Raw genomic sequence first — 24643 nt, 5'->3', positions numbered from 1 at the left:
TGATTGCAGTGCCAAAAAACAGTTTGTCGTAATGAAATGAAATGAAAACAGTCGAAATCACTCGATGACTAGACAATATCCCGTTTCTGTTAACATTATATCTACTTGCTTATATTGTCTGATGTAGACAATAATGTAATGTTGTAATTTTTGTGTTACAGACAAAACTAATTACTTTTAACAATGCTTTGAACTTGTTTTTGTTGATATTGACTGATTGCTATCTCAAATAAATTATTTATCATTACAGGGGTATTTGTAAATTATAACCTCATGTACATCAGTTAAATGTAATATTTGATGTATTTGAACAGTTTTTTTGTGGTGTAATTGTTTTCAGCATTTCATAGGCTGCTTTAATTAGTTGAATCTTAATCAAAATTTATCTGTAAAATTTGGGTATTTTCGTTAAAAATGCGTTTTTATATGGGGAGGAAATTAACACGTAAAAATGTAAACATTTAAAATTTAAATATGAGTGCAGATTCACCAACATATAGCTCCATGCCAATTTTGATCTACGTCTGTTTGTTTGGCGACGATCGTGTCGACATTGCCCATACGTGGATATACAGAGTTCATCAACAGCAGGTTTTTCAGTCCAAAATAAAATCTCCACTGCAAACCAAAATTCTATTGATTTTAAAATTAAAATGTTATTCAGTGGGGGGAGTATAATATCTGCACGCCACTGCTAACCTGCATACTTAATAACGTTCTTTAAACTATATTTTTGTTCCATGGAATTCTTCTAGGATATTATTTTATATAGAGGTGAGCGAATAGGCTTTATATACCCAGTTTATTTCAGTATTAATTTACAGATCACTAACAGAGCATCGCGGTGTGTTAAGGTATCTCCAATGTAGCTCACCCACCTCTTTCCTGATCAATACTTTCAAATTTGTAAATAAATACCTTATCTTAAGTAGCCTCAGATTCTCTAAATACTAGTAAAATAAAATAGCTGCCTTCCTCGACTGAGTAGCCTTCTCCACAAGTACCAAATGGGTAATACTCTCTCGAACGTCTGTAGAAAAATAGTTAGAATCGCCTGAATGTTATTTTCTCGTATCAGAGTTCGTGTATCGTCCAAAAAAGTTTTATAGTTTTCCCGTTACTCCATAAGGACGAATCCTTCAGGCGAGAAAGCTGAATAACTAAGAGTTTTAACTGCATATTATAAGTTATTTAAGAATTGCCATAACATTATCGTGTAATGTTGTGTATTAGTTGAGTCTTGACACTATTACCCATATAAAATTTGCCAGATAACTAGTTAACTACAGAAATAATTAACAAGATATTGTTATTTGTCCATAAGAGAAAAGGAAGATCACTGTAGCAAGTTTGGTTGCAGAGAGGTACGAAATGTGGCAGTTTTATAATTTCCAAGATCACGGTTTCTCACGTTAACAATTTAAATATGCATAACTCAAAATGATTAATTTAATGTTCGCCTCATGTTGTGCTTAGAAAATACGTTTTCAAAAGTGATGACATGGAACAGATTTAAATGTATGTATTTTATGATACGTATCTTCATTGACAAAATACTTAATTAATAATATAAAAACTGTTTGTATATTTATGATCTTGCATTTTATCGTATATTAAAGTGAATTTTTATTCATATTACGTGTATACCTTATTTTAAGGAGTTTTAAACGCAATATCGACTGAATGTTACACGTATAAAGGTTTCCATGTAACAACTCCATAAGTTACTTATGGAGAAATGTAATTGTTTAAAGTTTAAGTTATGGCTAGATAATATCACAAATAAAAGCTATAGTGGGATGCTTATTTAACAAAAAGGTACAAAAGTTTGAATAAAATATGTTTAATGTATTACTCCCAATATTGTGGACTTGTAAAACCCACTATTGGTCTCGTAAGTTATTACGAAAATTTTTCTAAATTAATGTTAGGTTGCCATGTAAATGTCTATGGGCCTTGATAATAACCAAACCTCAGTAAAATAAAGATTGCATGAATAGAATTTGTTTCGTAATATTATTGATTAATAAACTAATTCTATTGTAGTACTGGTTTTCTGTTTGTTTGGTGAACTCTAAACAATAAATTTGTTTGATAGATTTATTCGTTCTTTTTTTATTTTTTGGTGCAGTGTTACTTATTTTTAAGCTAATTCACCTGCCAAACAGCGTAAGAGCAAAGTACAATAAATAAGAAATCAAACAATTTCGTAAAACAATATCAAATTTGGAAGTTTAAACTTTAGATAAAATAATGAATGTTATTATTACTTAATATACACATTTGTAATAATTTATTGTTACATTAATAGCAATAATTATAGTAACAAAAACTATTTAATCTTAAAAGTAATATTTTATTAATAATATAATAAATACATCTTTAAAATAATTTTGAAATGTTACAACCTTTTAACTTATAAATTTAAGCAGCTTTTTGAATATCTAAAGTTTGTATTTCCGGTTAATCTAAAGGTTAAGTAAATTATGTTCATTTACTGTTAATGGAATATTTTATATTTAAAAGCCTACACAAGCCAAGACAAGTAAATTACACTGATGTTGACTTACTATGGGACTTCAATTTGGAAAATAAATTCAATTTAAATTATTTTCGCTGACTTAAAGAGTTGGATCAAATACTGTGCCCAATGTAATGTGTTATTGCTCAGTCACCAAAATACCAAAATATTGCAGTTGGTGATTTCTTTTGGCGTATATCATTTTTAGTCATAACGGTTTAAAAATTATTTTGCAAACTTTTTTCTCTTGCTTTTTTACTTATTTACTTTAAATCTGTTTCACTAATGCATTAAAATAACCTTTGAATAGGTTATGATTGAAAAAGGTACTGGGAAACTGAAGAAGGTCATAATATGCATAACTAATCTACTGATATGACTTTTTACTACTGATCTTTTAATCAGCAAAAACGTTAAAAATAAAAAGCAAAACGTATCCACATAATGTTTCATATAATGATGTCTATCTAAATTATTAACGCAATAATAAAGTTGTGGTAAAAGATTGAAAAGCTCGATTGATGAATGAGAAACACTACATGTAGTACGATTAATTATTACGATAGTATCTTTGACAAGTACCAAGTGGTTTGATAATATCTCTAATATTACACCGATAACAAAGATTGGATGTTATCAAAGTTAATTTTGCAGGGCCAACAATATACGCCCACACTAGATTACTCCCTGTAGATTATAAAACTCGGTTTACAATCTCTACTAGACATGTCGATGAAATAATTCATTACTTTACAACAGATTGGCTACAATATCATTTTCATAGATTAACATTAAATATTAAAAATTTAGACGATAATAATCGTTAGTTGTATTTACCACTTCGCATTTGGGTGGGTGGTTCAAAGCAAATGATTTATTTTAACAATTTCATTAACATAAAAAGTAAATTAGTTACATTTTTAAGAGTAAACTATTAAATTTAATAAAACCTGTAAAACAAAATTGATTGAAATCAATACCTATTAAGAGGACTTTGGTTAAGATAGACAGAGTTTGGTTAAATTCCATAACGGATTACAAACCTCCGTTCAAAAGTGTTCATTGATTTGCTTATAAATATATTTTGAACTATGTCATAATATTCCGGCATTGTTATAAAGCTGTTGTAAGATGTATATTGTAAAGAGAAGCGGTAACTTACTCCTCATTGATTTATACAGGGTAATATACTTATATTTTCGTGTAAATGTTACACTGTCAAAATTAAAATCAGTGCATGGAAATTCATTTTTAAGTTTGATGAAATTCTGAAAGTATTTCACGGAGTCGAAACTGATTCTATATAACATCTGTTGGACTACGAAAGCTTGGCTGCTTGAACGATACAATAAAGTAGAGGACTTACGGGCAGTGAAGCGTCTGCGGAGAGGGTAGATACCCTTGGAGTTGGCGACCGAGCGAAGACCCACGACACCCACGCCCGCACGGTCCCTCTCGCGTTCTCCCGCTGAAAGCCACCCGAGAAGTAAGAAAAAGAAAAGAATAAGGATGTAGAAATAGAAATAGGAGAAGTTACATTACAGGTGCAAAACTGTCTCAACGAGACTGACCTTAGTTGTTATGCTCTGTATTGTCTTATTCACTTCGAGACAAGAATTGGGTTTTGGAAAAGGTCATATTACCCAAATGCGGAGCAGGTACGAGCGCATTCTTGCATGAAACATTTTCAGTTTTTAGGTGCAGATGGCGAATATCGGGACACCATTTCGTTCTACAACGAAAAACGTTTAAAGGATTTCCACGTGAATATACATTCACATTCACATTTCTTTAAAAAAACTGTAAGGATTTGGTTTGACGATTCATAATCCTTTACAGCTATTTAATTTAATTGTTTTCAATTTTTATTAAGTTCGATTAAAATAGGACCCGAGAGAATTTGTATGGTTTAAATCTGAAACATCCAACGAACCTTGTTCATTTTTAAATTAAAGGAACTTCAAAAGAACAATCTTACTTTTACCTAAACATTCTCCAGAAATAAAAAAAAAAACTATTTACATCCATTACATTTAACTACGCTATATACCATATCCTAAGGGATATTTAATTTTATAAACTATTGATTTTTTATATTAAATAAGAATGCGATTAAGTTTTAAGGCCATTATTAAATTATAATTGGGAATTATATGAAAGTATTAAATTACAAAATACAATGTTTTGTTCGACAGAGAAAGTTTAAATTGAAACTACAGACAAGTTCCGACTTTTTTTTATACGTATAGGATGATTGTACAGAGGAGTACTGGATAAATAAGATGTAACGATTTGTCTAGTTAACTTTGGCTCAACTCTTAACTCCATATAAAGTTATTTAGTGGATATTCCAATAATCGATGGTAACTCATGGGATACTATATTGTTTTTGCGTGGAACTCTAGTGGTATGATTCGGTTTTAGCAATAATAATTGCTGCCTTAATTGGGCTGAAGTTACAATCCTTTGATTATTCAGCGATGATGTGGACACGTTTAAAATGTTTAACGCCATCAAAGGAGCTAGTGTTAATGTCAGGTGACAATCCACAGAGCTTGAGAAGGTCGTTGAGCTACATGACCAAGTTCACCTCACCAGAGGTCTTAATAGATTAATCTTGCCATTGCCTGTGATGACTGTTAATTACTTCGAATACGTTACAGATGAGGCTACATGAATTTTAAGATAAAGTTAGAGAACAAATTTTTCAAATTTATATTTGACTTAAATCGTATTAAATTTTACAATACTGTAATATTTATGTCATAGCATTGCAGTTTCAAATTACTGGTGTATTCAAAAAACACAAATTGACATAAAGAATTAAATTAATAATTTCAAAATTTAATAGAGTTGTAGTCGTAAAGTATATATACATTTTATATAAAAATACATAAAAATTGATAAACTAAAGTTTATATGATAATCTCTCTTTTTTTAAAGAAATATTTCATTTCTCAGTAAATAATAATAAATTTGTGAGAAATGCATTTGTTTAACGTGTCGACAAAGGTAATCATCACACATTATTATTCACACACCAGTCAGTACTTTTAAAAATAACACATTCTTAAAAATGTTTAGGCCTAATAGATTGTTGTAGCTGACCACTGTCTACCTGTATTTTTAGTATCTACTCCTACATTGGCAACCCATGCAACGGTAAACGTTATGTCTCTGGTACTTTTTTATATACCTTTACACATATCTAGGTTGGTATGTCAGTTTTTATTTAATTCTAGTTAGACATTGTAAATTGTCACCGTCCGATTCACTAAAACAGTAGTTATTAAAAATATCCATTCATGCAAAATAAGTGGATTTAAATTATAAAGAAAACTATAAAATAAGTATTACTAATCAATCATGTTATCTACAGTCCGCAAGCATAGGTCATGCCCAAATGTGTAGTTAAGTAGTTATAGAAGACAAGTTTGTGATGTGAACAAACAAAAACTTCTACAATAAATACGGGTAACTAAGACGAATAGACATTAGACATTAGCTTTAGAAAAATATGTTTATCCAGAGAAACACACTCCAAAAATTCGTTGCATCTTCAATACTAAACCTTTGCCACACATTTGTCTTTCTAAATAACAACTCAGGATTTGGGAAAATAAGCTCTAAGTTTATTACAGACATGCTAACATTAGTAAATAGATCAGAATGAAGAGAAAATTTTGGACATGAAGCACAACCCCTCGGGTATGTTTTAATACCAGATCCTGAAGACAGGGATAGTGTGACAGATATAGGAGGCTCAAATCAGATTGCATGTAAGAAATTCTAAAAACTGCGCATTATAGGCAAAGGTTGCACTGATAGATTTAGATGTAATCGTTCACTTTCCAACAGAAATTCCAATAAGCGTGAAGAAGATCATTCGCCGTAGTGAAAAAGACAAGAGAAACTAATTATGTATACTGCGTTAAATGTGCAAATTATGCATGTAAACAGGATGGAAGTTGCAACCTCGTGTCGTCGCGACCGGAAGAGGGCACCTTTCCAGAGGACTAATTATTAACCGTGGATCAGCCACTAGATTTCCTCAATTCAAACCTAACTAGCTTTGATGAGGAAAAGATTTAGATATGGTTCCGAATGTCCCCTAGCTATTACACTTAAGCCTAGACAGTGTACATACACTTCTACCCGGTCTACTCTACACGATAGCCGCACAACGACTTCGAAACAACCTCCGCTCTCCGCTAGCTAACCTATGCAGAAATCATCCTACCAGAACCTGTCCAGTAGAATTCCAGATAGTAGGAGGCTCCCATTGTTAAAGCTATGACCTAAAAGTCGGTGCAGCTGGCTATCGTGTTCGCGGCTTCTGATCGATTACGCGCCAAATTCAAATCTATAGTGGCACTCACCGCAAAGTATATCATAAAAAGGTCAAGAAAGATAATTTCATTATTAAATATTATAAACACAACTAAATAGTAAATACACGTGAAGATTATTGTAGAAACAGGCTAAAAATATGTAGAGGAATACAACAGTACCAATAGATCAATACGTAAATTGTATAAATGTAAATTTCAAAATACGTTAAATAGCGTACTACTTATAGTGTAACTTCGTACGCGTGTTTAGGATTCTGTGACCTGTCTGGACAATAGTAAAAGATATTTATTTGTTGCTCAGCTTCCAGAGTTTTTGGGTGGACTCGGTTTATTTTACGTAAATTGTTACGTGAAAAGATAGTAAGAAATTAAACATTCAGAAACAAGTTAACTTTTATTTACGCTCTTAGCATGTAGATGTAGTCTTAGGGAAGTCGAAATTTCCAAAACGGAGAAACTAATTTAATATGTAAAAGTTATGGTCTCATGAATGTGTTTAACTTGTACTCATAAAAAATCCGTAACAGTCTGGCCTTGACTAAATAAGATAAAGGAGTGATTGTGAAGGTGGCAGAGGATCTATTGAGACTCGCTGTACCGCAACCAATCGATATTTTGCGCAGTCGAGACTCGGCCCTCATTACATAATATAAGCACACTCCTACACACTCTTTTGCGACTCAAAAATCGCCTTAATTATGAGCAAGTTCATTGAAAGTAATACCGATATTGAATTCATGACTTTGATTGTTAAGTCTGCTTTGCAAAAAATCACATCTTCGTTCGACGTGATTTAATTTACACCCCGTGTGTACTTTACTTTACTTTATTTAGTAAATTAGTATCTATATATAGCAAGCAACAGGAATGAAACAAATCTCTTGCAACATCTAAAAAAAAGTATTGAGTGTTAAGGACGGATGGATTAAGCTGAAGAAAGGCTCGAGATATTTTATATAAATTGTTTTACTACAAGTACGAAAACTTTATTTATAAAATAGTATCCATTATGAAAAAAATCAACTAGATTTAATCCCCAACACATCTGTGTGTTGGCTATAACATTCAAACGTTAGGGAACACGTTACACGAACAAAATTCAGATACCTTTTTTAAAATTTACAAATCTTGTATAGAAAGACCAGGTAAAGATATAACAATGTTTAAAACGTTAAAATCTATATAATCAGTACATAGGAGCTAAGGGTGTTCAGCGATGCTAAGCGACGTCGATCACGGTCGAGTCGGCAGAGCAAGGGCTCTGTCCACAAGTGATGTGGTTAGTGAACAATCAGTTGTATACACAGATGGTTACTGCTGCACCCCGTCCCTCACCCCACACCTAATCATACCAGGCAACACTGACGCAGCTCCTAGCTGGCCGGATAGGGCATCCCGTTTCCTCAACTAATAATACCAGGCAACACTGACGCAGCTCCTAGCTGGCCGGATAGGGTATCCCGTTTCCTCACCTAATCATACCAGGCAACACTGACGCAGCTCCTAGCTGGCCGGATAGGGCATCCCGTTTCCTCACCTAATCGTACCAGGCAACACTGACGCAGCTCCTAGCTGGCCGGATAGGGCATCCCGTTTCCTCACCTAATCGTACCAGGCAACACTGACGCAGCTCCTAGCTGGCCGGATAGGGCATCCCGTTTCCTCACCTAATCATACCAGGCAACACTGACGCAGCTCCTAGCTGGCCGGATAGGGCATCCCGTTTCCTCACCTAATCATACCAGGCAACACTGACGCAGCTCCTAGCTGGCCGGATAGGGCATCCCGTTTCCTCACCTAATCGTACCAGGCAACACTGACGCAGCTCCTAGCTGGCCGGATAGGGCATCCCGTTTCCTCACCTAATCGTACCAGGCAACACTGACGCAGCTCCTAGCTGGCCGGATAGGGCATCCCGTTTCCTCACCTAATCATACCAGGCAACACTGACAAAGCTCCTAGCTGGCCGGATAGGGCATCCCGTTTCCTCACCTAATCATACCAGGCATCACTGACGCAGCTCCTAGCTGGCCGGATAGGGTATCCCGTTTCCTCACCTAATCATACCAGGCAACACTGACGCAGCTCCAGCTGGCCGGATAGGGCATCCCGTTTCCTCACCTAATCGTACCAGGCAACACTGACGCAGCTCCTAGCTGGCCGGATAGGGCATCCCGTTTCCTCAACTAATTGTACCAGGCAACACTGACGCAGCTCTTAGTTGGCCGGATAGGGCATCCCGTTTCCTCACCTAATCGTACCAGGCAACACTGACGCAGCTCCTAGCTGGCCGGATAGGGCGTCCCGTTTCCTCAACTAATCATACCAGGCAACACTGACAAAGCTCCTAGCTAATCGGATAGGGTATCCCGTTTCCTCACCTAATCATACCAGGCAACACTGACAAAGCTCCTAGCTAATCGGATAGGACATCCCGTTTCCTCACCCAATCATACCAGTCCACTCATATCTATCCGGATGGAGTATCCCATTTCCTCACCTAATCATACCAGGCCACTCCTATCTATCCGGATGGAGTATCCCATTTTCTCTCCTAATTATACCAACGACACGGACGCAGTTTCTATCTGGACGGGTTATATTTAGATTGTATTCAACTTCAAAAGCAACACACACAAAAAAATGCTAATCATAACCAATCGTCAGCTAATCAACGTTATATAGTATAATATAAGGTCAAAATCAATAAAATTAGATGGCGTTATAGTTTTTTATCTTAAAATATAGAACAGACATCTATAAATGAATAATTTATTATCTCAACCGAGACACCAGTTTCACAATAACCCCTCATTACCTTTAATGTGGTACCCTTGATCGATATATCTTAGTATTTTGGGTTATACAGTGTCTTTTATTCGTCCCTATATTATTTAACTGTTACAAATAGTACATTTTAATTATTAATTATAACTGTTGCATAGAATTTACCAAAATATTCTGTGTAAAATAGGGTCATAACCTGAGATTGTCTTAAAGATTAACCTCTTTTTATTAATTGTTAGATTTAATTTAGCTAATTACTTGAGCTTTAAAAAAGTGTAGGACTGCAATCCGCTTCTAAATAAAAGCATGTTTATTTGTTTATTTCAAACCACATCATACGCTAAAGCCAAATCCTTGTTAAAAGTTTTATTCGGTCTTTGCAATTGGATTTACTTTTACATATGACTGTTGGTTGCTTTAATTTGTAAATATCATCACTATTAGAATATAATTCACTGGTAGGCGATGGACACGGTCTCCTTGATATAATACAATATAATAAACTATCTGTATTCTCATCATGTATGAGAAGACGGAATACTAAGTGTGTTAGAAATATATTTTACTCGTAGATGTGATTTTATTTAACACACGAAATACTACTGTAACAAACAGGTATTTAATTTTAGTGTCTGCAATTTGGGGAATTTTCAATAGAACCCTTATCAGTGCCATTACATGGGCCGTACATAAATGCCCCTCCGACGTATTATGCAGTTGAAAAGTAGTATGACAGTAGTAATTCAACAATAACACTGAAATGAAACGAAATGTCTGCTTGTAATAATGTACTATACAAACTGTAATATGGGAACATAACAATACGCACATGGGCTGAAACTCAATTGTAAGCTCTCACACTTATTCTAAACGGTTCATTGTTAGGAAGCAGTTATTAACGCGTTGCCAACTTTCCCCACAAAATTATTCATTATGTTTCAACTCAAACCGAACTTAGAGTACGTTGATAGACAGTGAGTAAAATACTTGAATCGTACGGTTCCTATAAAGTGTGTAGTAATAGTTTTAATTAATTTAATTAATTTTCACACAACTAAAAATATAGTTAATAGTTCATCTGCCAAAGGAAGAAACTTTATACTTTCGTTATTTTAAGTAAAAGTTAATTTAATTTAAGATTTATGTACCGTGTGAACACTTTCATTAAATAATTTTGTTTATGATTAAAATATCAACAACTTTATCCTAAAATATGTTCAAAATGATTCTAACAAATTTATGATAGGATAAATGAATGTACTATTTTGATCTCAATTCCTTTATTTTCTATTAAAAAAACTATTGTTCTAGGAACTATTGACTATCATTTGGATGTCTAATGGTCCAAAATTATAGTTAAAATATTATTCCCATGGAATTGTTAAATTTTGGGCTGTCTTTTACTGGGCATAACAAAGGAGAAATGGCTGTATTTACTACACAAATAAGCCAACGATATTCCTAAATTTCTTGAACTTATAGAAATATATATATATATATATATATATATATATATATATATATATATATATATATATATATATATATATATATATCTTATCTATTTTTAGTAAAGATTAAGATAAAAGATTTGTTATTGTTAGTAATACAATTTCCAGCATTTCATCATACAATATTTGTAGTTTTAATTATTTTGTTGATAAAAAGCTGGAGACTTTTGTTACGTACCTCAAATTGCACGGAAAGGCTTAGTTGAAACGTTTTCTCTAGTTCTTTTCTCTAGCCTAATTCAACGTTTACTTCAAAAAATACTTTAATACTCAAGCAAAGTTACTTTGTTACACCTTTCAATTTTGGTAAGATGACACTCATAATTTTGCCCTTGAAATCTTTACCATCCCCAGGATCAATATATTCCAGGAACCTGGTAATGATGGTGTCACTGCTAAGCAACATGTGTTGAACGATCAAATCACGCTTGACTCCACTTAGTTAGGGTTCTGTCCACAACTCGTGTCGTGGTCAATCTACAATCAGCTGTACATACAGCCAGTACTACTAAATCTGAGGGGCGAGAGGGCTGTTTCCCCCACTTGACGATATCAACCGACATATGGTAGGGGAATGTTCATATCCCACCTTGATATGAGGGGTGAGTAGACGGGATACTACTAGATTGGAAGAAAAAGAATTTTTTTAATAAATTCCTGAAAAGACGCCACGTATTGCCTCTATGACAACTGGCAACCTAAATGTAATCTCTTATACTCAACCAGTAATAGGGTCTGACGGTGTAAGATCCGTTCTCTTGCTCTTTTGTGCCCCAAACAGGCTGGCAGTTCCTCTTGTCCTTCAGCTGTGATCAGAACACAACCTTAAGTCTGATCCGGACGACATTGTGTCTCTTCTTTGTGATCGTATTCTGGCTCAGCGTTCGGTTTTGGGAAATATGATAAGGTAACTTGGTGATGTTCCATACTCAGTACATCGTTTTTGCATTAAAAATATATTCAGATCACTAAGGTGACCTTATTATCACTGTTTATAGATATATTTTTCAGAAATATAGCACAAGTATGGATTTTTCACTAAAGATGAACACGTCATGTCCCATATTGTAAAATTGGACATCTGTATGCAGTTTGGTACTTAGAAACACATCCATTTAGTACCACACTCGACTATACTGAGAAAATATGTATAACTTTTATGTATGCCATACTACCAGATAGCATAAATATAAAAGTCACCCATATTGAAAAATACAAACACGAATAGTTCTATGGTTGGCTTTTGGGCCTTGAACATATTAAATTGTGAAAACCATAATGAAGAGTTAGTTTTTTGCATACTTCGGCAATAATGTTCTTGTTAATAATTCGCCAAACACTCTAAATAAAATTTTGTATTTAAATATTGTATAATACTTGGATAGAGATTTTTAATGCTTTAAGATTTTTTAAATATTCGTAAAAATTAAAATGTTTATAAAACTCGCTGTCTTTCACTGACTAAAGTTTTTCGTATCTGTTTTGCTATTTTAAAACTTTTAAGCGCTTGTCACCAAAATACATTTTATTTTTATCATCAACCCCTAAAGTATGCCAAAATTAACGTGTTTTTATCCAAGTAAAGTTTTGCGTATACCAATATAAGGTTTGTTATTATAGAAATTGGAAGTTTCCTTATACATTTCCTGCGTGAAATTTCGGGTCCAGACACCCTTCACCCTTACATTGTTCTTAAAAATATTTTGTTAATATAGTTTTTGTTGTGTTCAATTAAAATTTTAAAATGGATCAGATATTTTAGTCTGAGTTTTAGAATAAGTCTTCATTTATGGTATATTCTTTTCTTTAAAAAAGTCCAACTGCGTAACCACAATTCACGTGACGTGTGAATCGATTGAGATGTGCTTACCGATTTCTAGTTAGTGGGAGCTATCAAATCCACATACGCTATTCATCTAAAGGCTGCAGATATAGCCTGTGTATCACGGAGATGTCGTGGTACTTGTAAAACGTGAAGCCACGTTCTGTAAAAATCATGTAATCATGTCCGTCTTGGGTGACCTCTTTCGTTGCGTTACGTCAGGGTCCAACGATACTCAGTTTTATTGGATATACTAATCGATATGTTAATCGTTAATATGTCAATTTTAATCAATGTTTTTAAATATTAAATCGGGTTTCTAAGAACATTTTCAAGAACTATTAAAAATAAACCTAAAGCTGAACAGGCATAGACTCATTTCTGATCAATACAAGAAAGAAGTTAATCATTGACCGCTTTCATTCACAGGAAACAGAAGATCTTTTAAGAATTAGTTATATTAATAGGATTTTCCTATTTCATATTAGTTTATTTCTCGTCAGTCAGGTATATCGCTTGAAGAAGATAGGTCAAGGCTTACACATGAGTAACCATAAAAACCTTTAATTTTGTTATTCAACTCATATCTTAGATTTGACCACTTGCATAAGTTAAAGGTGGTGGAATTCACATTATATTATAATTTTGAGAAATTTTAAATTTCTATGTGGTAGATTTTACTTATAGATATTTTTCAGTTAATTTCTTAAAAAATTAATATTTTTATTAAAATACAATGACTTTTCTCTTTATAGAGTATAGACTGATGGTATATGCAAGAATATCTGTACATAAATATAAATACAGAACATATAAGATTAGAATTCACAAGATAGTTTTTCCTATGAAATTTCAATTTAATCGTTTTCATTCACAGAAACATATTGTGAATTCCCTCACATTAAGACATTAAGTAGGTAAATAAATCTGAAATTGAATAATAAACTAAACCAAGATACAGCTGTCACAATAAACCTATTTAATTCAGGTAAAATGTTTAATTGATGTAAACTTTGAGAATAAATAATGTAAGTCGTTAGGTTGGGAAAAACTATTCAATTATTATGATATTTTACAAATGATTTTTACATTTAAATTTAAAAAAGATTGGTTATGTTTTAAAATTTCAGTTAATATAAACCTAGGTCGGTTTTATGATAACGTTGGTTTCAGACATTACATTCTGAGCATTCTCTACCTATGTATCTACCTAGTAAGTATGTATAGTACCAGATAAATAGAGTAAAAAAATGACACAAACTGAAAAATAAGAAATAGAACTGAAAAATAAGACTGACACGACACGATGTATTTCTTTTATTAGACCTTAAAGATTTCAGATACGTTATCTTGTTCGGTTCCCATACAACGAAGCTGTGACACGAGTCGTGGTCGTGATTTTTCGTAACATTCAAACTATTTATAATTGGAAGCATAAAAGAACTGTAAGACCGAGATATGTATTACAGCCCAACAAGATAGTCCCTAAACTGAAAGACTGTTCTTTAAAACTTTACCTCATAAAATCTATTTCTTAAGATTATCTCAAGCAAATCCTTTTTTAATGTTATGCTATTCACTGTAGTCGGGTGTATGTCTTTTATGAAGACTGAAACCTTTGTACGAGAATGAAAAGGTTCTAGAAAGAATTTCTTATAGCTAAAGTTCACCCCATCTCAAACCCTTCACAAACATCATTCATAAACTAGTTGTTACATCGTTCTTTTGAAGGTTCCCTTCTTACGTTCTTTAATTTCTTCTGTATTTTTCCTGTGCGTATTTTTCTTCAGTTGTCGTGTTTACCGACAGATAGTTTTGTTATATGGATAAAGAGATTGATATTTGTACTCTGGCTTGTCGAAAGACAAATTAAAGGAATAATTTTAAGTTATTAAAATATTTATGTACTGAAAGAGAATGAGTGAGCTGAAATATTCTTTTAACATGTTTAATATCAACAGAACCGAGCTATAAAGAGGGCAAAACACATTATGGGAAAGTCTATGTTAGGGATTAAATTAATTTAAAATACGACAGCCTGGCGTCAGAAAAACGAGTTATTAATATTCAACTACACGGTACTGCTCTTCACTTATTGCGGGGTTATCGAAAGCTGTTCATCGTTTTTCGATGTTGTAATGTTTTCTGAAACATCCTACCTGTTGACGATAAATTATATAAATCGGAATCCGTGCCCTTATATTGAAATGAAGTTCTTGAAGTATGTGCGCTCTGTGCATAATTAAGTACGACATACTTAACTCTTTATTTTATAATACGGAAATATAAACAGTTGTGAAATAGTATTGAACCATTTGCTTTAGAATTTGTGAGGATGAAAATATCCAGTAATACCTGACCAGTGTCTGCTACGTTTCATAAGGGTTATACAATGTTGGTTCTCTGTTTGGAATTGAGAATCAATTAAGGTAGTTAAATATTTTCTAAATAAAAATACGTTGTCAATAAATTAATTATGATTTCTAAAGTGATTCAACAAACAAATTATATTTCTTGAATGATTTTTTTGATCTATTTCAGATAAAGTTTAGACTATTTTTGGTATTTATTACAATAAAAACGTGAATTTTGTCACTTGAGTTACTTGATTCTATAATCAAAAGAACAGTTTTTTACTTACTTTAAACCAAGTTTTATTCTAGACAAAGTACTTCAGATTTCATGAGTCAAGTATGCAACACATAAGAATGCTGCACATAAGAAGAAGGTGAACTGCAACTAAATTCAACATTCGCAATGAAAATGGATCTATAAGGAGTGCAATTTAAAAAATGGACTACAAAATCACATCCCAAGAGGATTAGAAGAATTTGATATGGAGGATACTGTGGCTCCTTTACTCTCCAACAGTTAACAATTCCATTTATATTTAGATTCGTATACCGACAGATTACTTGTACCTACGAATGTCTGTCATGCGTTGTGACGCCTCATATACAAACGTCACTGTAGGTTCAGTTGCAAGCTGCTGTTTAAGACCAGTTACTAATGTGAGGTGATATCGGTTAAACCTGTTATGCTTAGAGCTTAATCATACATACAGCATTACTAATTGCTATACGATTGTTTACGAAATACAATCAAATCTAACTAATGAAAATAGTTTAATATAACAAAGTTATGAAAAATGTCAAACAGCGCACATTCAGATCTAGAAGTATGTTTGCTTAAATTAATTATCACTGGTAATATTACAATATAACTCACAATAATATATATTAATGCTACATAGTAGCTGATAAATTAAAGGTAAGATTGTTCCGAATATCAAGAACTTTTTAGCGAACGATTCATTGTGTTAAAAAGGTGATTATGGACATGTGTTAAGCTAGTTAAAAAAACATCATATTCAAATTTATGAAAGTAAGCTAACCATCCTCTAATATATTTCTCTAAGAGTTTAAGATGAAATGAAATTCATATTTTTACATAGTCTAGAAAAAACCTTGTAAAAGTCAAGTCTATATTACACATAAAAACGCTTGGTAACAACATTTACTGAGAACTGGGAAAATAATCGAAACAATATCGTTTTTTATTATGTCCTTATTTTTGCTGCTTCTTTGGTCGTTAAGGTAATTTTTTTACAACAATAATGAGAAGCGGTACGGCATACATAATCACTTACGTGGAACTGTGGATATATACTCAAAGCGTACAAATTGTAAAATGTATAAAATTCACATTTACACACACATATTAACATTTATGAGTGTTCCCTAGACATCCACATTTATAATAGTACGATTCACGCCAGCTCCCCAACACACAAAAAATCAAATGCTACGTAGTTAAAATCTAGATTACAGGTTTTTTTTAAATTTTAGTCGTAATGATACATAACAATACAGCCATGCATAATATACAATAATATTGATACAAAATGAACAATATATATATATATATATATATATATATATATATATATATATATATATATATATATATTTAACAAGTAAAATTCCGTATAGCCTACATACTTGAGTATAAATGTAATTTGATTAATATACCTAAATATTCTGAAAGTACCAAAAGCAAACTAAAATAGAACCACCTACCTAAAATGTTTAGCGATTTAGTAGTTATCTTATATTTTGAAACTGAAAATCTACATATATTACAAAAATAAGAAAATTTTAACGAAAAACAGCGTTTCTTTGTTTATTTAACAGACAAAAAGTGTTCTAGATTAACATTTTTATGGTCTCACTTTGTTAAAACCCGTTCAAACAGGTTTTGTTCAACACATAAGTGTGAACATGATACAGATATACGGCAGTTAAAACGTTGTCAGGACAATCTTATACGGCATCGTATTATTTTCCATAACGCAGCCAAATAAGTGTAGGCTACAAAAAATTCAAACAGAGGTTGAACTTGCATAGATGTTGGCTTTTGACTCTCATGACTAAAGGGCCCAACAGAATTTCGAAGCAATAAAATCGTAATTGAATAACCTCTTTGAGCTTTTAATTATTTTTGATAATTGCCTACATGATATATATATATATATATATATATATATATATATATATATATGGGTGTATATTATGTCTGGAAAACACCCAAATATATCCTTTAATAATTTAAATATAAATTTGAAACCTCTTACAATCGTGATAGAGGTTGGGCATCTACTTTTTGGAACAATGTTTTGTTATGTCACACCAACGGGGGACGTCCTGCCGAGGGTATCGTGAATATTCTTAATGGAAGCCTATACCTTGTGATACATAATTTTAAAGGTAATAGCTTACTGAATTGAATGCCACAAAACCGCATCTCAAAGGAATTATTCTATCAGAAAATAGAGCATTTTTAGTATTGAAAATTTACTGATGTTCAACAATGTAATTTTAACATGGTTCTTGCCACAAAATGTGTTACACTAATTTTTTAGCATTTTTTAAATGTTCAATTAAAATAAAATAAACAATTTATTTTTAAGCTGGTTTCATTAGTACAATTTTACCAGTTTTTATTACAATGAATAAAACTTATGAGTCACTTTCTCTGATTACTTATGAATCTGTACTTGGTGTTTTTCCAGTCAGCAGGAAGGTTTAAAGAGACAAAGGTCACTAGCCTATGAGAAACATTATTGTGTTATTAATAATCTGGTCTACAGGTTTCAGTTTGTTGAGCATGGAGCTTTCACTAGACAGGTCTAAGCTTGGGAATTACAAATGGGACAAAGGTCATATCATTCCTGTCGAGTTAATCAGTGTCTCTGAAGCATTGCTGTCAACAAGTTATCTAATTACAGTAGTTCAGTTTTTATTTTGGCATTTTAATGGAATTGTCTGAAAGAGAACGAATTACTCTGTTGATGATGCGAGGATATGGCGATCGTCAAAGATCTTATCGGGAAGTTTGTAATTTGTTTAATGACACTTTCCCAGAAAGGAATCCCATAAGTGTTTCAAACAATATCAAAAAACTATTGAGCGTTTTGAAATGACAGGGAGTGTACGTAATCGGCCAAAGTCGGGTAGGATACAATCTGCAACAGATGAAGAACATGCACTAGATGTTTTGCAAACATTTATTGAAGACCCACATACATCGCTCAGAAAAGCTGCACAGCAACATGATATGCACCCTATGTCTGTGAGTAAGATTTTGAAAAATTAATAAATACAAACCATTTAAAGTTCATTTAGTCCAACAGTTAAGTGAGGATGATTACGACAGAAGAGTTGAGTTTTGTGAACTTGTGATGCGCAAATGTGATGACAATAGAGATTTTCTGACCAACATACTATTTTCTGATGAGGCAACTTTTTTCCTAAATGGCAATGTTTAACAGGCACAATTGCCGTTACTGGGCTAGTGAAAACCCACATTGGGATTACTGAGTCCCATTCACAGCAACCACAAAAAACTGAACGTATGGTGTGGAATTTTAGGTAACAAAATTGTTGGACCCTTTTTCATCAATGGAAATTTAAATGCCGGAACTTTACTACAATATGCTCCAAAATGAAATAATCCCAGCTATTCAAATTGCATCAGGAGAATACTTTGATAATGTATGGTTTCAGCAGGATGGTGCTCCACCCCATTATGGGAGACAGGTAAGAGAGTATTTGGATTTAAGGTTTCCTCATAAATGGATTGGCCGAAGAGGAGAAATCGAATGGCCTCCAAGATCTCCGGATTTGTCACCAATCGATTATTTCCTATGGGGTCATTTAAAATCCAATGTTTATAGAAGAAAGCCTCATAATTTGGAAGACCTAAGAAACAGGATTATAGAGGAGATTGCTTTGATAACTGAAGAAATGTTAGGTAACTCTGTCGAATCATTTTACACAAGATTGGCTCATTGTCAAACCGTAGAAGGAACACAGTTCGAACAATTGCTTTGACACCAAATGCAGGTAAAACGTTTGTTGTAAGACTTTTCTAACAGCATACATTATTTTTTATTTGTAATAAGAAATCAATAACATAAGTATTTCCATAATTGTACTGTAATAAAAAACTGGCAAATTTGTGCTAATAGAACCAGCTTAATATGAAATTTTTGTTTGATTTAATTGAACATTTAAAAAATGCTAAAAAATTAGTGTAACACATTTTGTGGCAAGAACCATGTTAAAATTACATTGTTGAACATCAGTAAAATTTTCAATACTAAAAAATGCTCTATTTTCTGATAGAAATAATTCCCTTGAGATGCGGTTTGTGGCATTCAATTCAGTAAGCTATTACCTTTAAAATTATGTATCACAAAGTATAGGCTTCCATTAAGAATATTCACGATACCCTCGGCAGGACGTCCCCCGTTGGTGTGACATAACAAAACATTGTTCCAAAAAGTAGATGCCCAATCTCTATCACGATTGTAAGAGGTTTCAAATTTATATTTAAATTATTAAAGGATATATTTGGGTGTTTCCAGACATAATATACACCCTGTATATATATATATATATATATAATGCTAGTTGTATCTGCTGTAAACTGAATACTGTATTGGCGAACATTATCAACGATTATTTGGTTTACTGTCAGCTACTCAAGAGAATCAATACAATTTTTATAAGAAAGCATAGTTACCATAGTTTTGGTATTAAAACACATTGGACTTTAAATATTCAAATTTCAGAATATGATTTGCTCACAAAAATTTCATTTATAAATAGTAATGCAATTAAACAATAATTATGATACAACATGTTCAATATATATCTGTGTGTGTGTGTGTGTGTGTGTGTGTGTGTGTGTGCGTGCGTGCGCGCGCGTGTGTGTGTGTGTGTGTGTGTGTGTGTGTGTGTGTGTGTGTGTGTGTGTGTGTGTGTGTGTGTGCATGTTCTGAAAGTACAGAACACAATAGACAATATAAAAATACTCGATAAGCTCAACTCGATAGCTTACACATTTTGATATAAAATTGATTTATTTTCCTGTTACAACACCAATTTTATGGCATACGAGTAAATTATCTCGACATGTACTTATTGAACCAACTGTTATTGACATATGGACCGTCTGTTATTATCATTTATATCACAAAACGTTCTCACATGGATGTCGATTTTACTCTATATAAAAACCTTTTTCTTTTTTTTAATCCGACTGTTGGTTTAGATATCTTTATGTCATACTTCAGAGCGCAAAACGCATATATAACTCTGTGGGCTAAACTTAATTTAGACCGAGATCTACGCACTGCCAAGAGCGAAGTCGTTACGCTGTATGTTTTAATATCCAAAAAGTCAACTTAGATCTGGAGAATTAATTTCCATGCTACGTGATCGGAAGAATTCTCAGAGACAACAGTCGGAATAAAGTTCGAAGTATGATGTGTTGTTTCTATGACTTGAGACGAATTCTATCAACGGCATCGCTATTCTTACGATCCCAATTTAAAGCAATTGTATTTCTAAGATACAATCTAGATAGAAATTTTCTTTAGCCATACAGTGTGGAGAGAAATAGAGTTGTGCTGTCTGGAGTGGTGTTGGTAGTTACACGTTCCTAGACTGCCTAAGACAGAAAGCCTAAAAGCGAATCAAAAATATTACCAAAATGTCATTACAACATGTTCTATAAAATATTTCAACTCTCTAGTCATGCCTATGGCAAATGTATAGTTGTTACTAATTAAACGTGACGTTTTATAGGTCATAATGTTTCCAAGTTGTTAACACAATAATTTGCAAGTCAAAATATTCGCTAGATAAAACTCAAAAGATCCAATAGATTTGATTTTACTATTACAATTTTTTCTGCTTTATGTTTCAGAAATTTTTCAAATGTTTATTTTTCCATAGCGGATGTAGTCACCAACTACTGTAAAAAGACACTATATATTAAGATATATGTTAAGATATATATATTATGTTAGTAATAGGCAAAATGGTTATGCATGCCTGCAAGAGATTGCTAGACAAAAGTAAAATTCCGTGTAGCCTACATACTTGAGTATAAATGTAATTTGATTAATACTATAAATAATAAAAATGTTACAAGTATGTACAATACATAATGTACAAGATTAATAATATGTTGAGGGATTAGTCTTATGGACAGTTGCTCAAAGAATGGGAGGCATTTAGGTTGCCTGTAGTTTACATAGCATAGCAGACAGTTGAAATGTTGAAGATAATTGACTGTACTTGGATTTATGTTCTAGTAGTAGGGTTTCCAAAGTTTGGCCAGTTTTTTTATTTTAGTATTAAATAATACTTTAGTCGTGAAAATATTGCTTAAAATGCATATTTTGGATTGTTTTCTTTTACAAAAATATAAATGTTGAAAATAAATCATTTAACGTATAGAGATTTATAAATTTAAACAAAAGAATTTATTAATTTGTAGTTTTCGGCCTTCGTATGTAAACTACTTCATGGCATAATACATTCTTAAATACCCTCAAAATTTTAATTTGAAATATTCTCAGAATTTTAATTTCTCCAGTATTTTACTTTGATACACAACGGGCTGTATGTGGCTTATCCCATGCTGAGTTACCGTATGATTCAGCTTAGGACGTTCTTTGATATCGAAAACAGTGCCTTCTTATTTGAAGACGCAATCTACAAATATATCAATGCTGCACACTGCATCATCAAATTTCTGGCTGAGGACAAGCTCATGTGTGTTTGGAATTTCTTATTAGAAGCCAATACAGATTTATTTATGTTATAAATAATGCAACCCAGTAGGCAACTATATAATATGCATATATATATGCATAATTTCTTATTTTAAAGCTACTAATATCTCGTAACATACAAAAGATGGTAAGCTCAGATTAAACGAAAACCGAGCTAGTATTAATGAAAAAGCTAGTAATTATACAGTTTATTATTTAGGTGTATTATTTAAATTTTTATTAATGTTGTGTGATAGTTTTTAAATCTAATTTTTACTTGGTAGTAACATTAACACTATACCCTTACTATTCGTGAATTTATTATGGGGAAAGCTCAATAAGGTGACAAAACCGTTGATTTATAACAGTTTAAATTTAATTTATCATACATTCTCAGAATTCATGTTGTGCTATCAAACCAGGCTATATGTTTATACCAATAAAAGATTTTGTATGTTCACTGCTAAACTGGAAGAGGATTTTCAAGCAGAGGATGATAGCAGGGGGTGTATCAAGTAAATATCTTCAAGACGTATTTAATTGGAGTGGCCAACTTCATAAAAATAAGGTTATATATAAGACGAGTATAATCATTTATGATGTAAATGAAGTTCGTTCACCATCTACACTTGACTGGCCAAATGAAATTGATGCCATTTGACAATCAATTAAACCACCAATAAAGTAAAAGGCACCTTCGATGCAAATAAGGTTCTATAACTTGCATACATCTATGAGAGGCCTAACTTTCTGGTTTCTATATAGTAAACGCGATTAACACAGAACCCAGAAGTGTACATGATAAGATGGAAGTGCTACATACTTTCTTTGGAACATTTTACTTTGAGGTGGGTCATTATCAAAAAACTTCGATTCTCATACTGATATCGGTATCAACTTGAGGCCTTTATAGCTATTAGCTTTAGATTAGCTAGCTTAGATGCTAGGCAACAACCCTTAGCCATAATAAAAATATTTAAATATGTAAACAAACATACATATAGGAAATATTTATACAGATACACAAAGGTGACAATAATAAATAACGTCCATCTGTACGTGTGCCCCCTAACAACGAATGTCCGCGCCAAGACGCAGTAGGCGTGCGGCGATGCAGAACATAGAAATAGAGATTAGGAATCTCAAGCTAAATATTATTTTTAAATTGTAGTAATTCGACAATTCGGTTATTTATAAGGGGTTTTCTCAAGGTACGACAGTAATACGTGTTAGCCGTCGAATACTTTTCAAGCTTAGCTCATCCAATTTTGTTGGTTTTATTCATTACCTCATAATAAAATATACCTCATCATAAATATACCTCATAATAAACCTACTTTTAGTATCGGATTCGAGGGAAAGGAGCTACGATTTCGAGAATCGGAGACACCTCGATAGCACTTCTTATTGAAGTATTCGTATATCAAATATATATTGGAATCGACTTTCCCTGTTTTAAAACAAGAAATCAATGCTGTACAAGCGAGGAAACCTATGATTTCATTTCTGGATAACCTTCTGATTTCTTACAGTTCCCTACAAACATTATTTATTTGTGCTTCTTTAGCGTCAAAATGAGTAGGGAGAACTAAATTATATATTATCTTCCTTGATACAGCGTATAATTTAAACTATTAACTAATATTGAATACTATCATAAAATAAACAGGGTTCTTTGGCAGTGTCGGTTGCAAAGGTATTTAAGAGATTTAACATTATGCATATAGTTTGAGTTCACCATCACTGGAATGACAGGCTTAGAAGTTTTAATTCTACTCAGTTTGAAATTAGGCTACGCTGTAACTTGCGTCTTACCAGAAGTTTCGTTACATTCACTGTATAGTTTACAGAGAAAAGTACTCCGTGTCAACTATACAAACGCAATCGGTTCACAGTACGATGTATAAAGGAATATGACGTATTATACATATTTTCTCAACATTTTCATTACAAATTTTAAACTGATTAACTCAAATTCTGAATATACACTTTTGTATAAAAGTAGTTTCCCATTGTATGATGTAATTTTTAAAACGTGAAGCCATAATATATTTATTCTTCAATACAATTATGTTGTCAGTGATGAAAGATACGATATATATTCTTTACTTATGGGGACTTGAAAGAACTGCAACACGAAAAAAATTATGAATATTCGAGAGCATCTTTCTTAAAATGTATATAACGTGAGATGTTATTACATTCACGGTTGATATTAATTATAATTATAATTAAGAATATAAATAAACTGCATCACTTCTTCTCTCTTGGGTGATTTAGATAATGTGCAGCAAGGAAAGGCCCTATTCATCTAGAGAAATATGGGTCACAAGCCGCAGGGTTAAAGCAATTTCAAATTATCGGAGTCAGCGAACCAATGACGAGTAATGTTGTTGGTTTTAGAGCAGTTTCCTCCTTCTCCTCAAAAATGATGCAAGGATTGTGAATAATTTTTGAGCTCGATATTTTACCTTTATTTTAAAGTTAAGTCTATCTACCGATTGAAACTTATGATTATTGAGA

General features: G+C 32.6%; 1 protein-coding gene across 1 annotated transcript in view; it reads right to left on the bottom strand.

Annotated features, from left to right (window-relative positions):
• Positions 1-24643, bottom strand: part of LOC124368974 — a 109790-nt gene that overhangs the window by 8849 nt on the left and 76298 nt on the right. Inside the window, exon 2 of the mRNA XM_046826556.1 lies at positions 3888-3989. Within this exon, the coding sequence (XP_046682512.1) occupies positions 3888-3989 (102 nt within the window). The remainder of the gene's footprint in view (positions 1-3887; positions 3990-24643) is intronic.

The sequence above is a fragment of the Homalodisca vitripennis genome, chromosome X (genome assembly GCF_021130785.1).
Source record: "Homalodisca vitripennis isolate AUS2020 chromosome X, UT_GWSS_2.1, whole genome shotgun sequence".
NCBI lineage: Eukaryota > Metazoa > Arthropoda > Insecta > Hemiptera > Cicadellidae > Homalodisca > Homalodisca vitripennis.
Note: the sequence above shows the minus strand (reverse complement) of the source record. Positions and strands in the feature narration are given on the sequence as shown.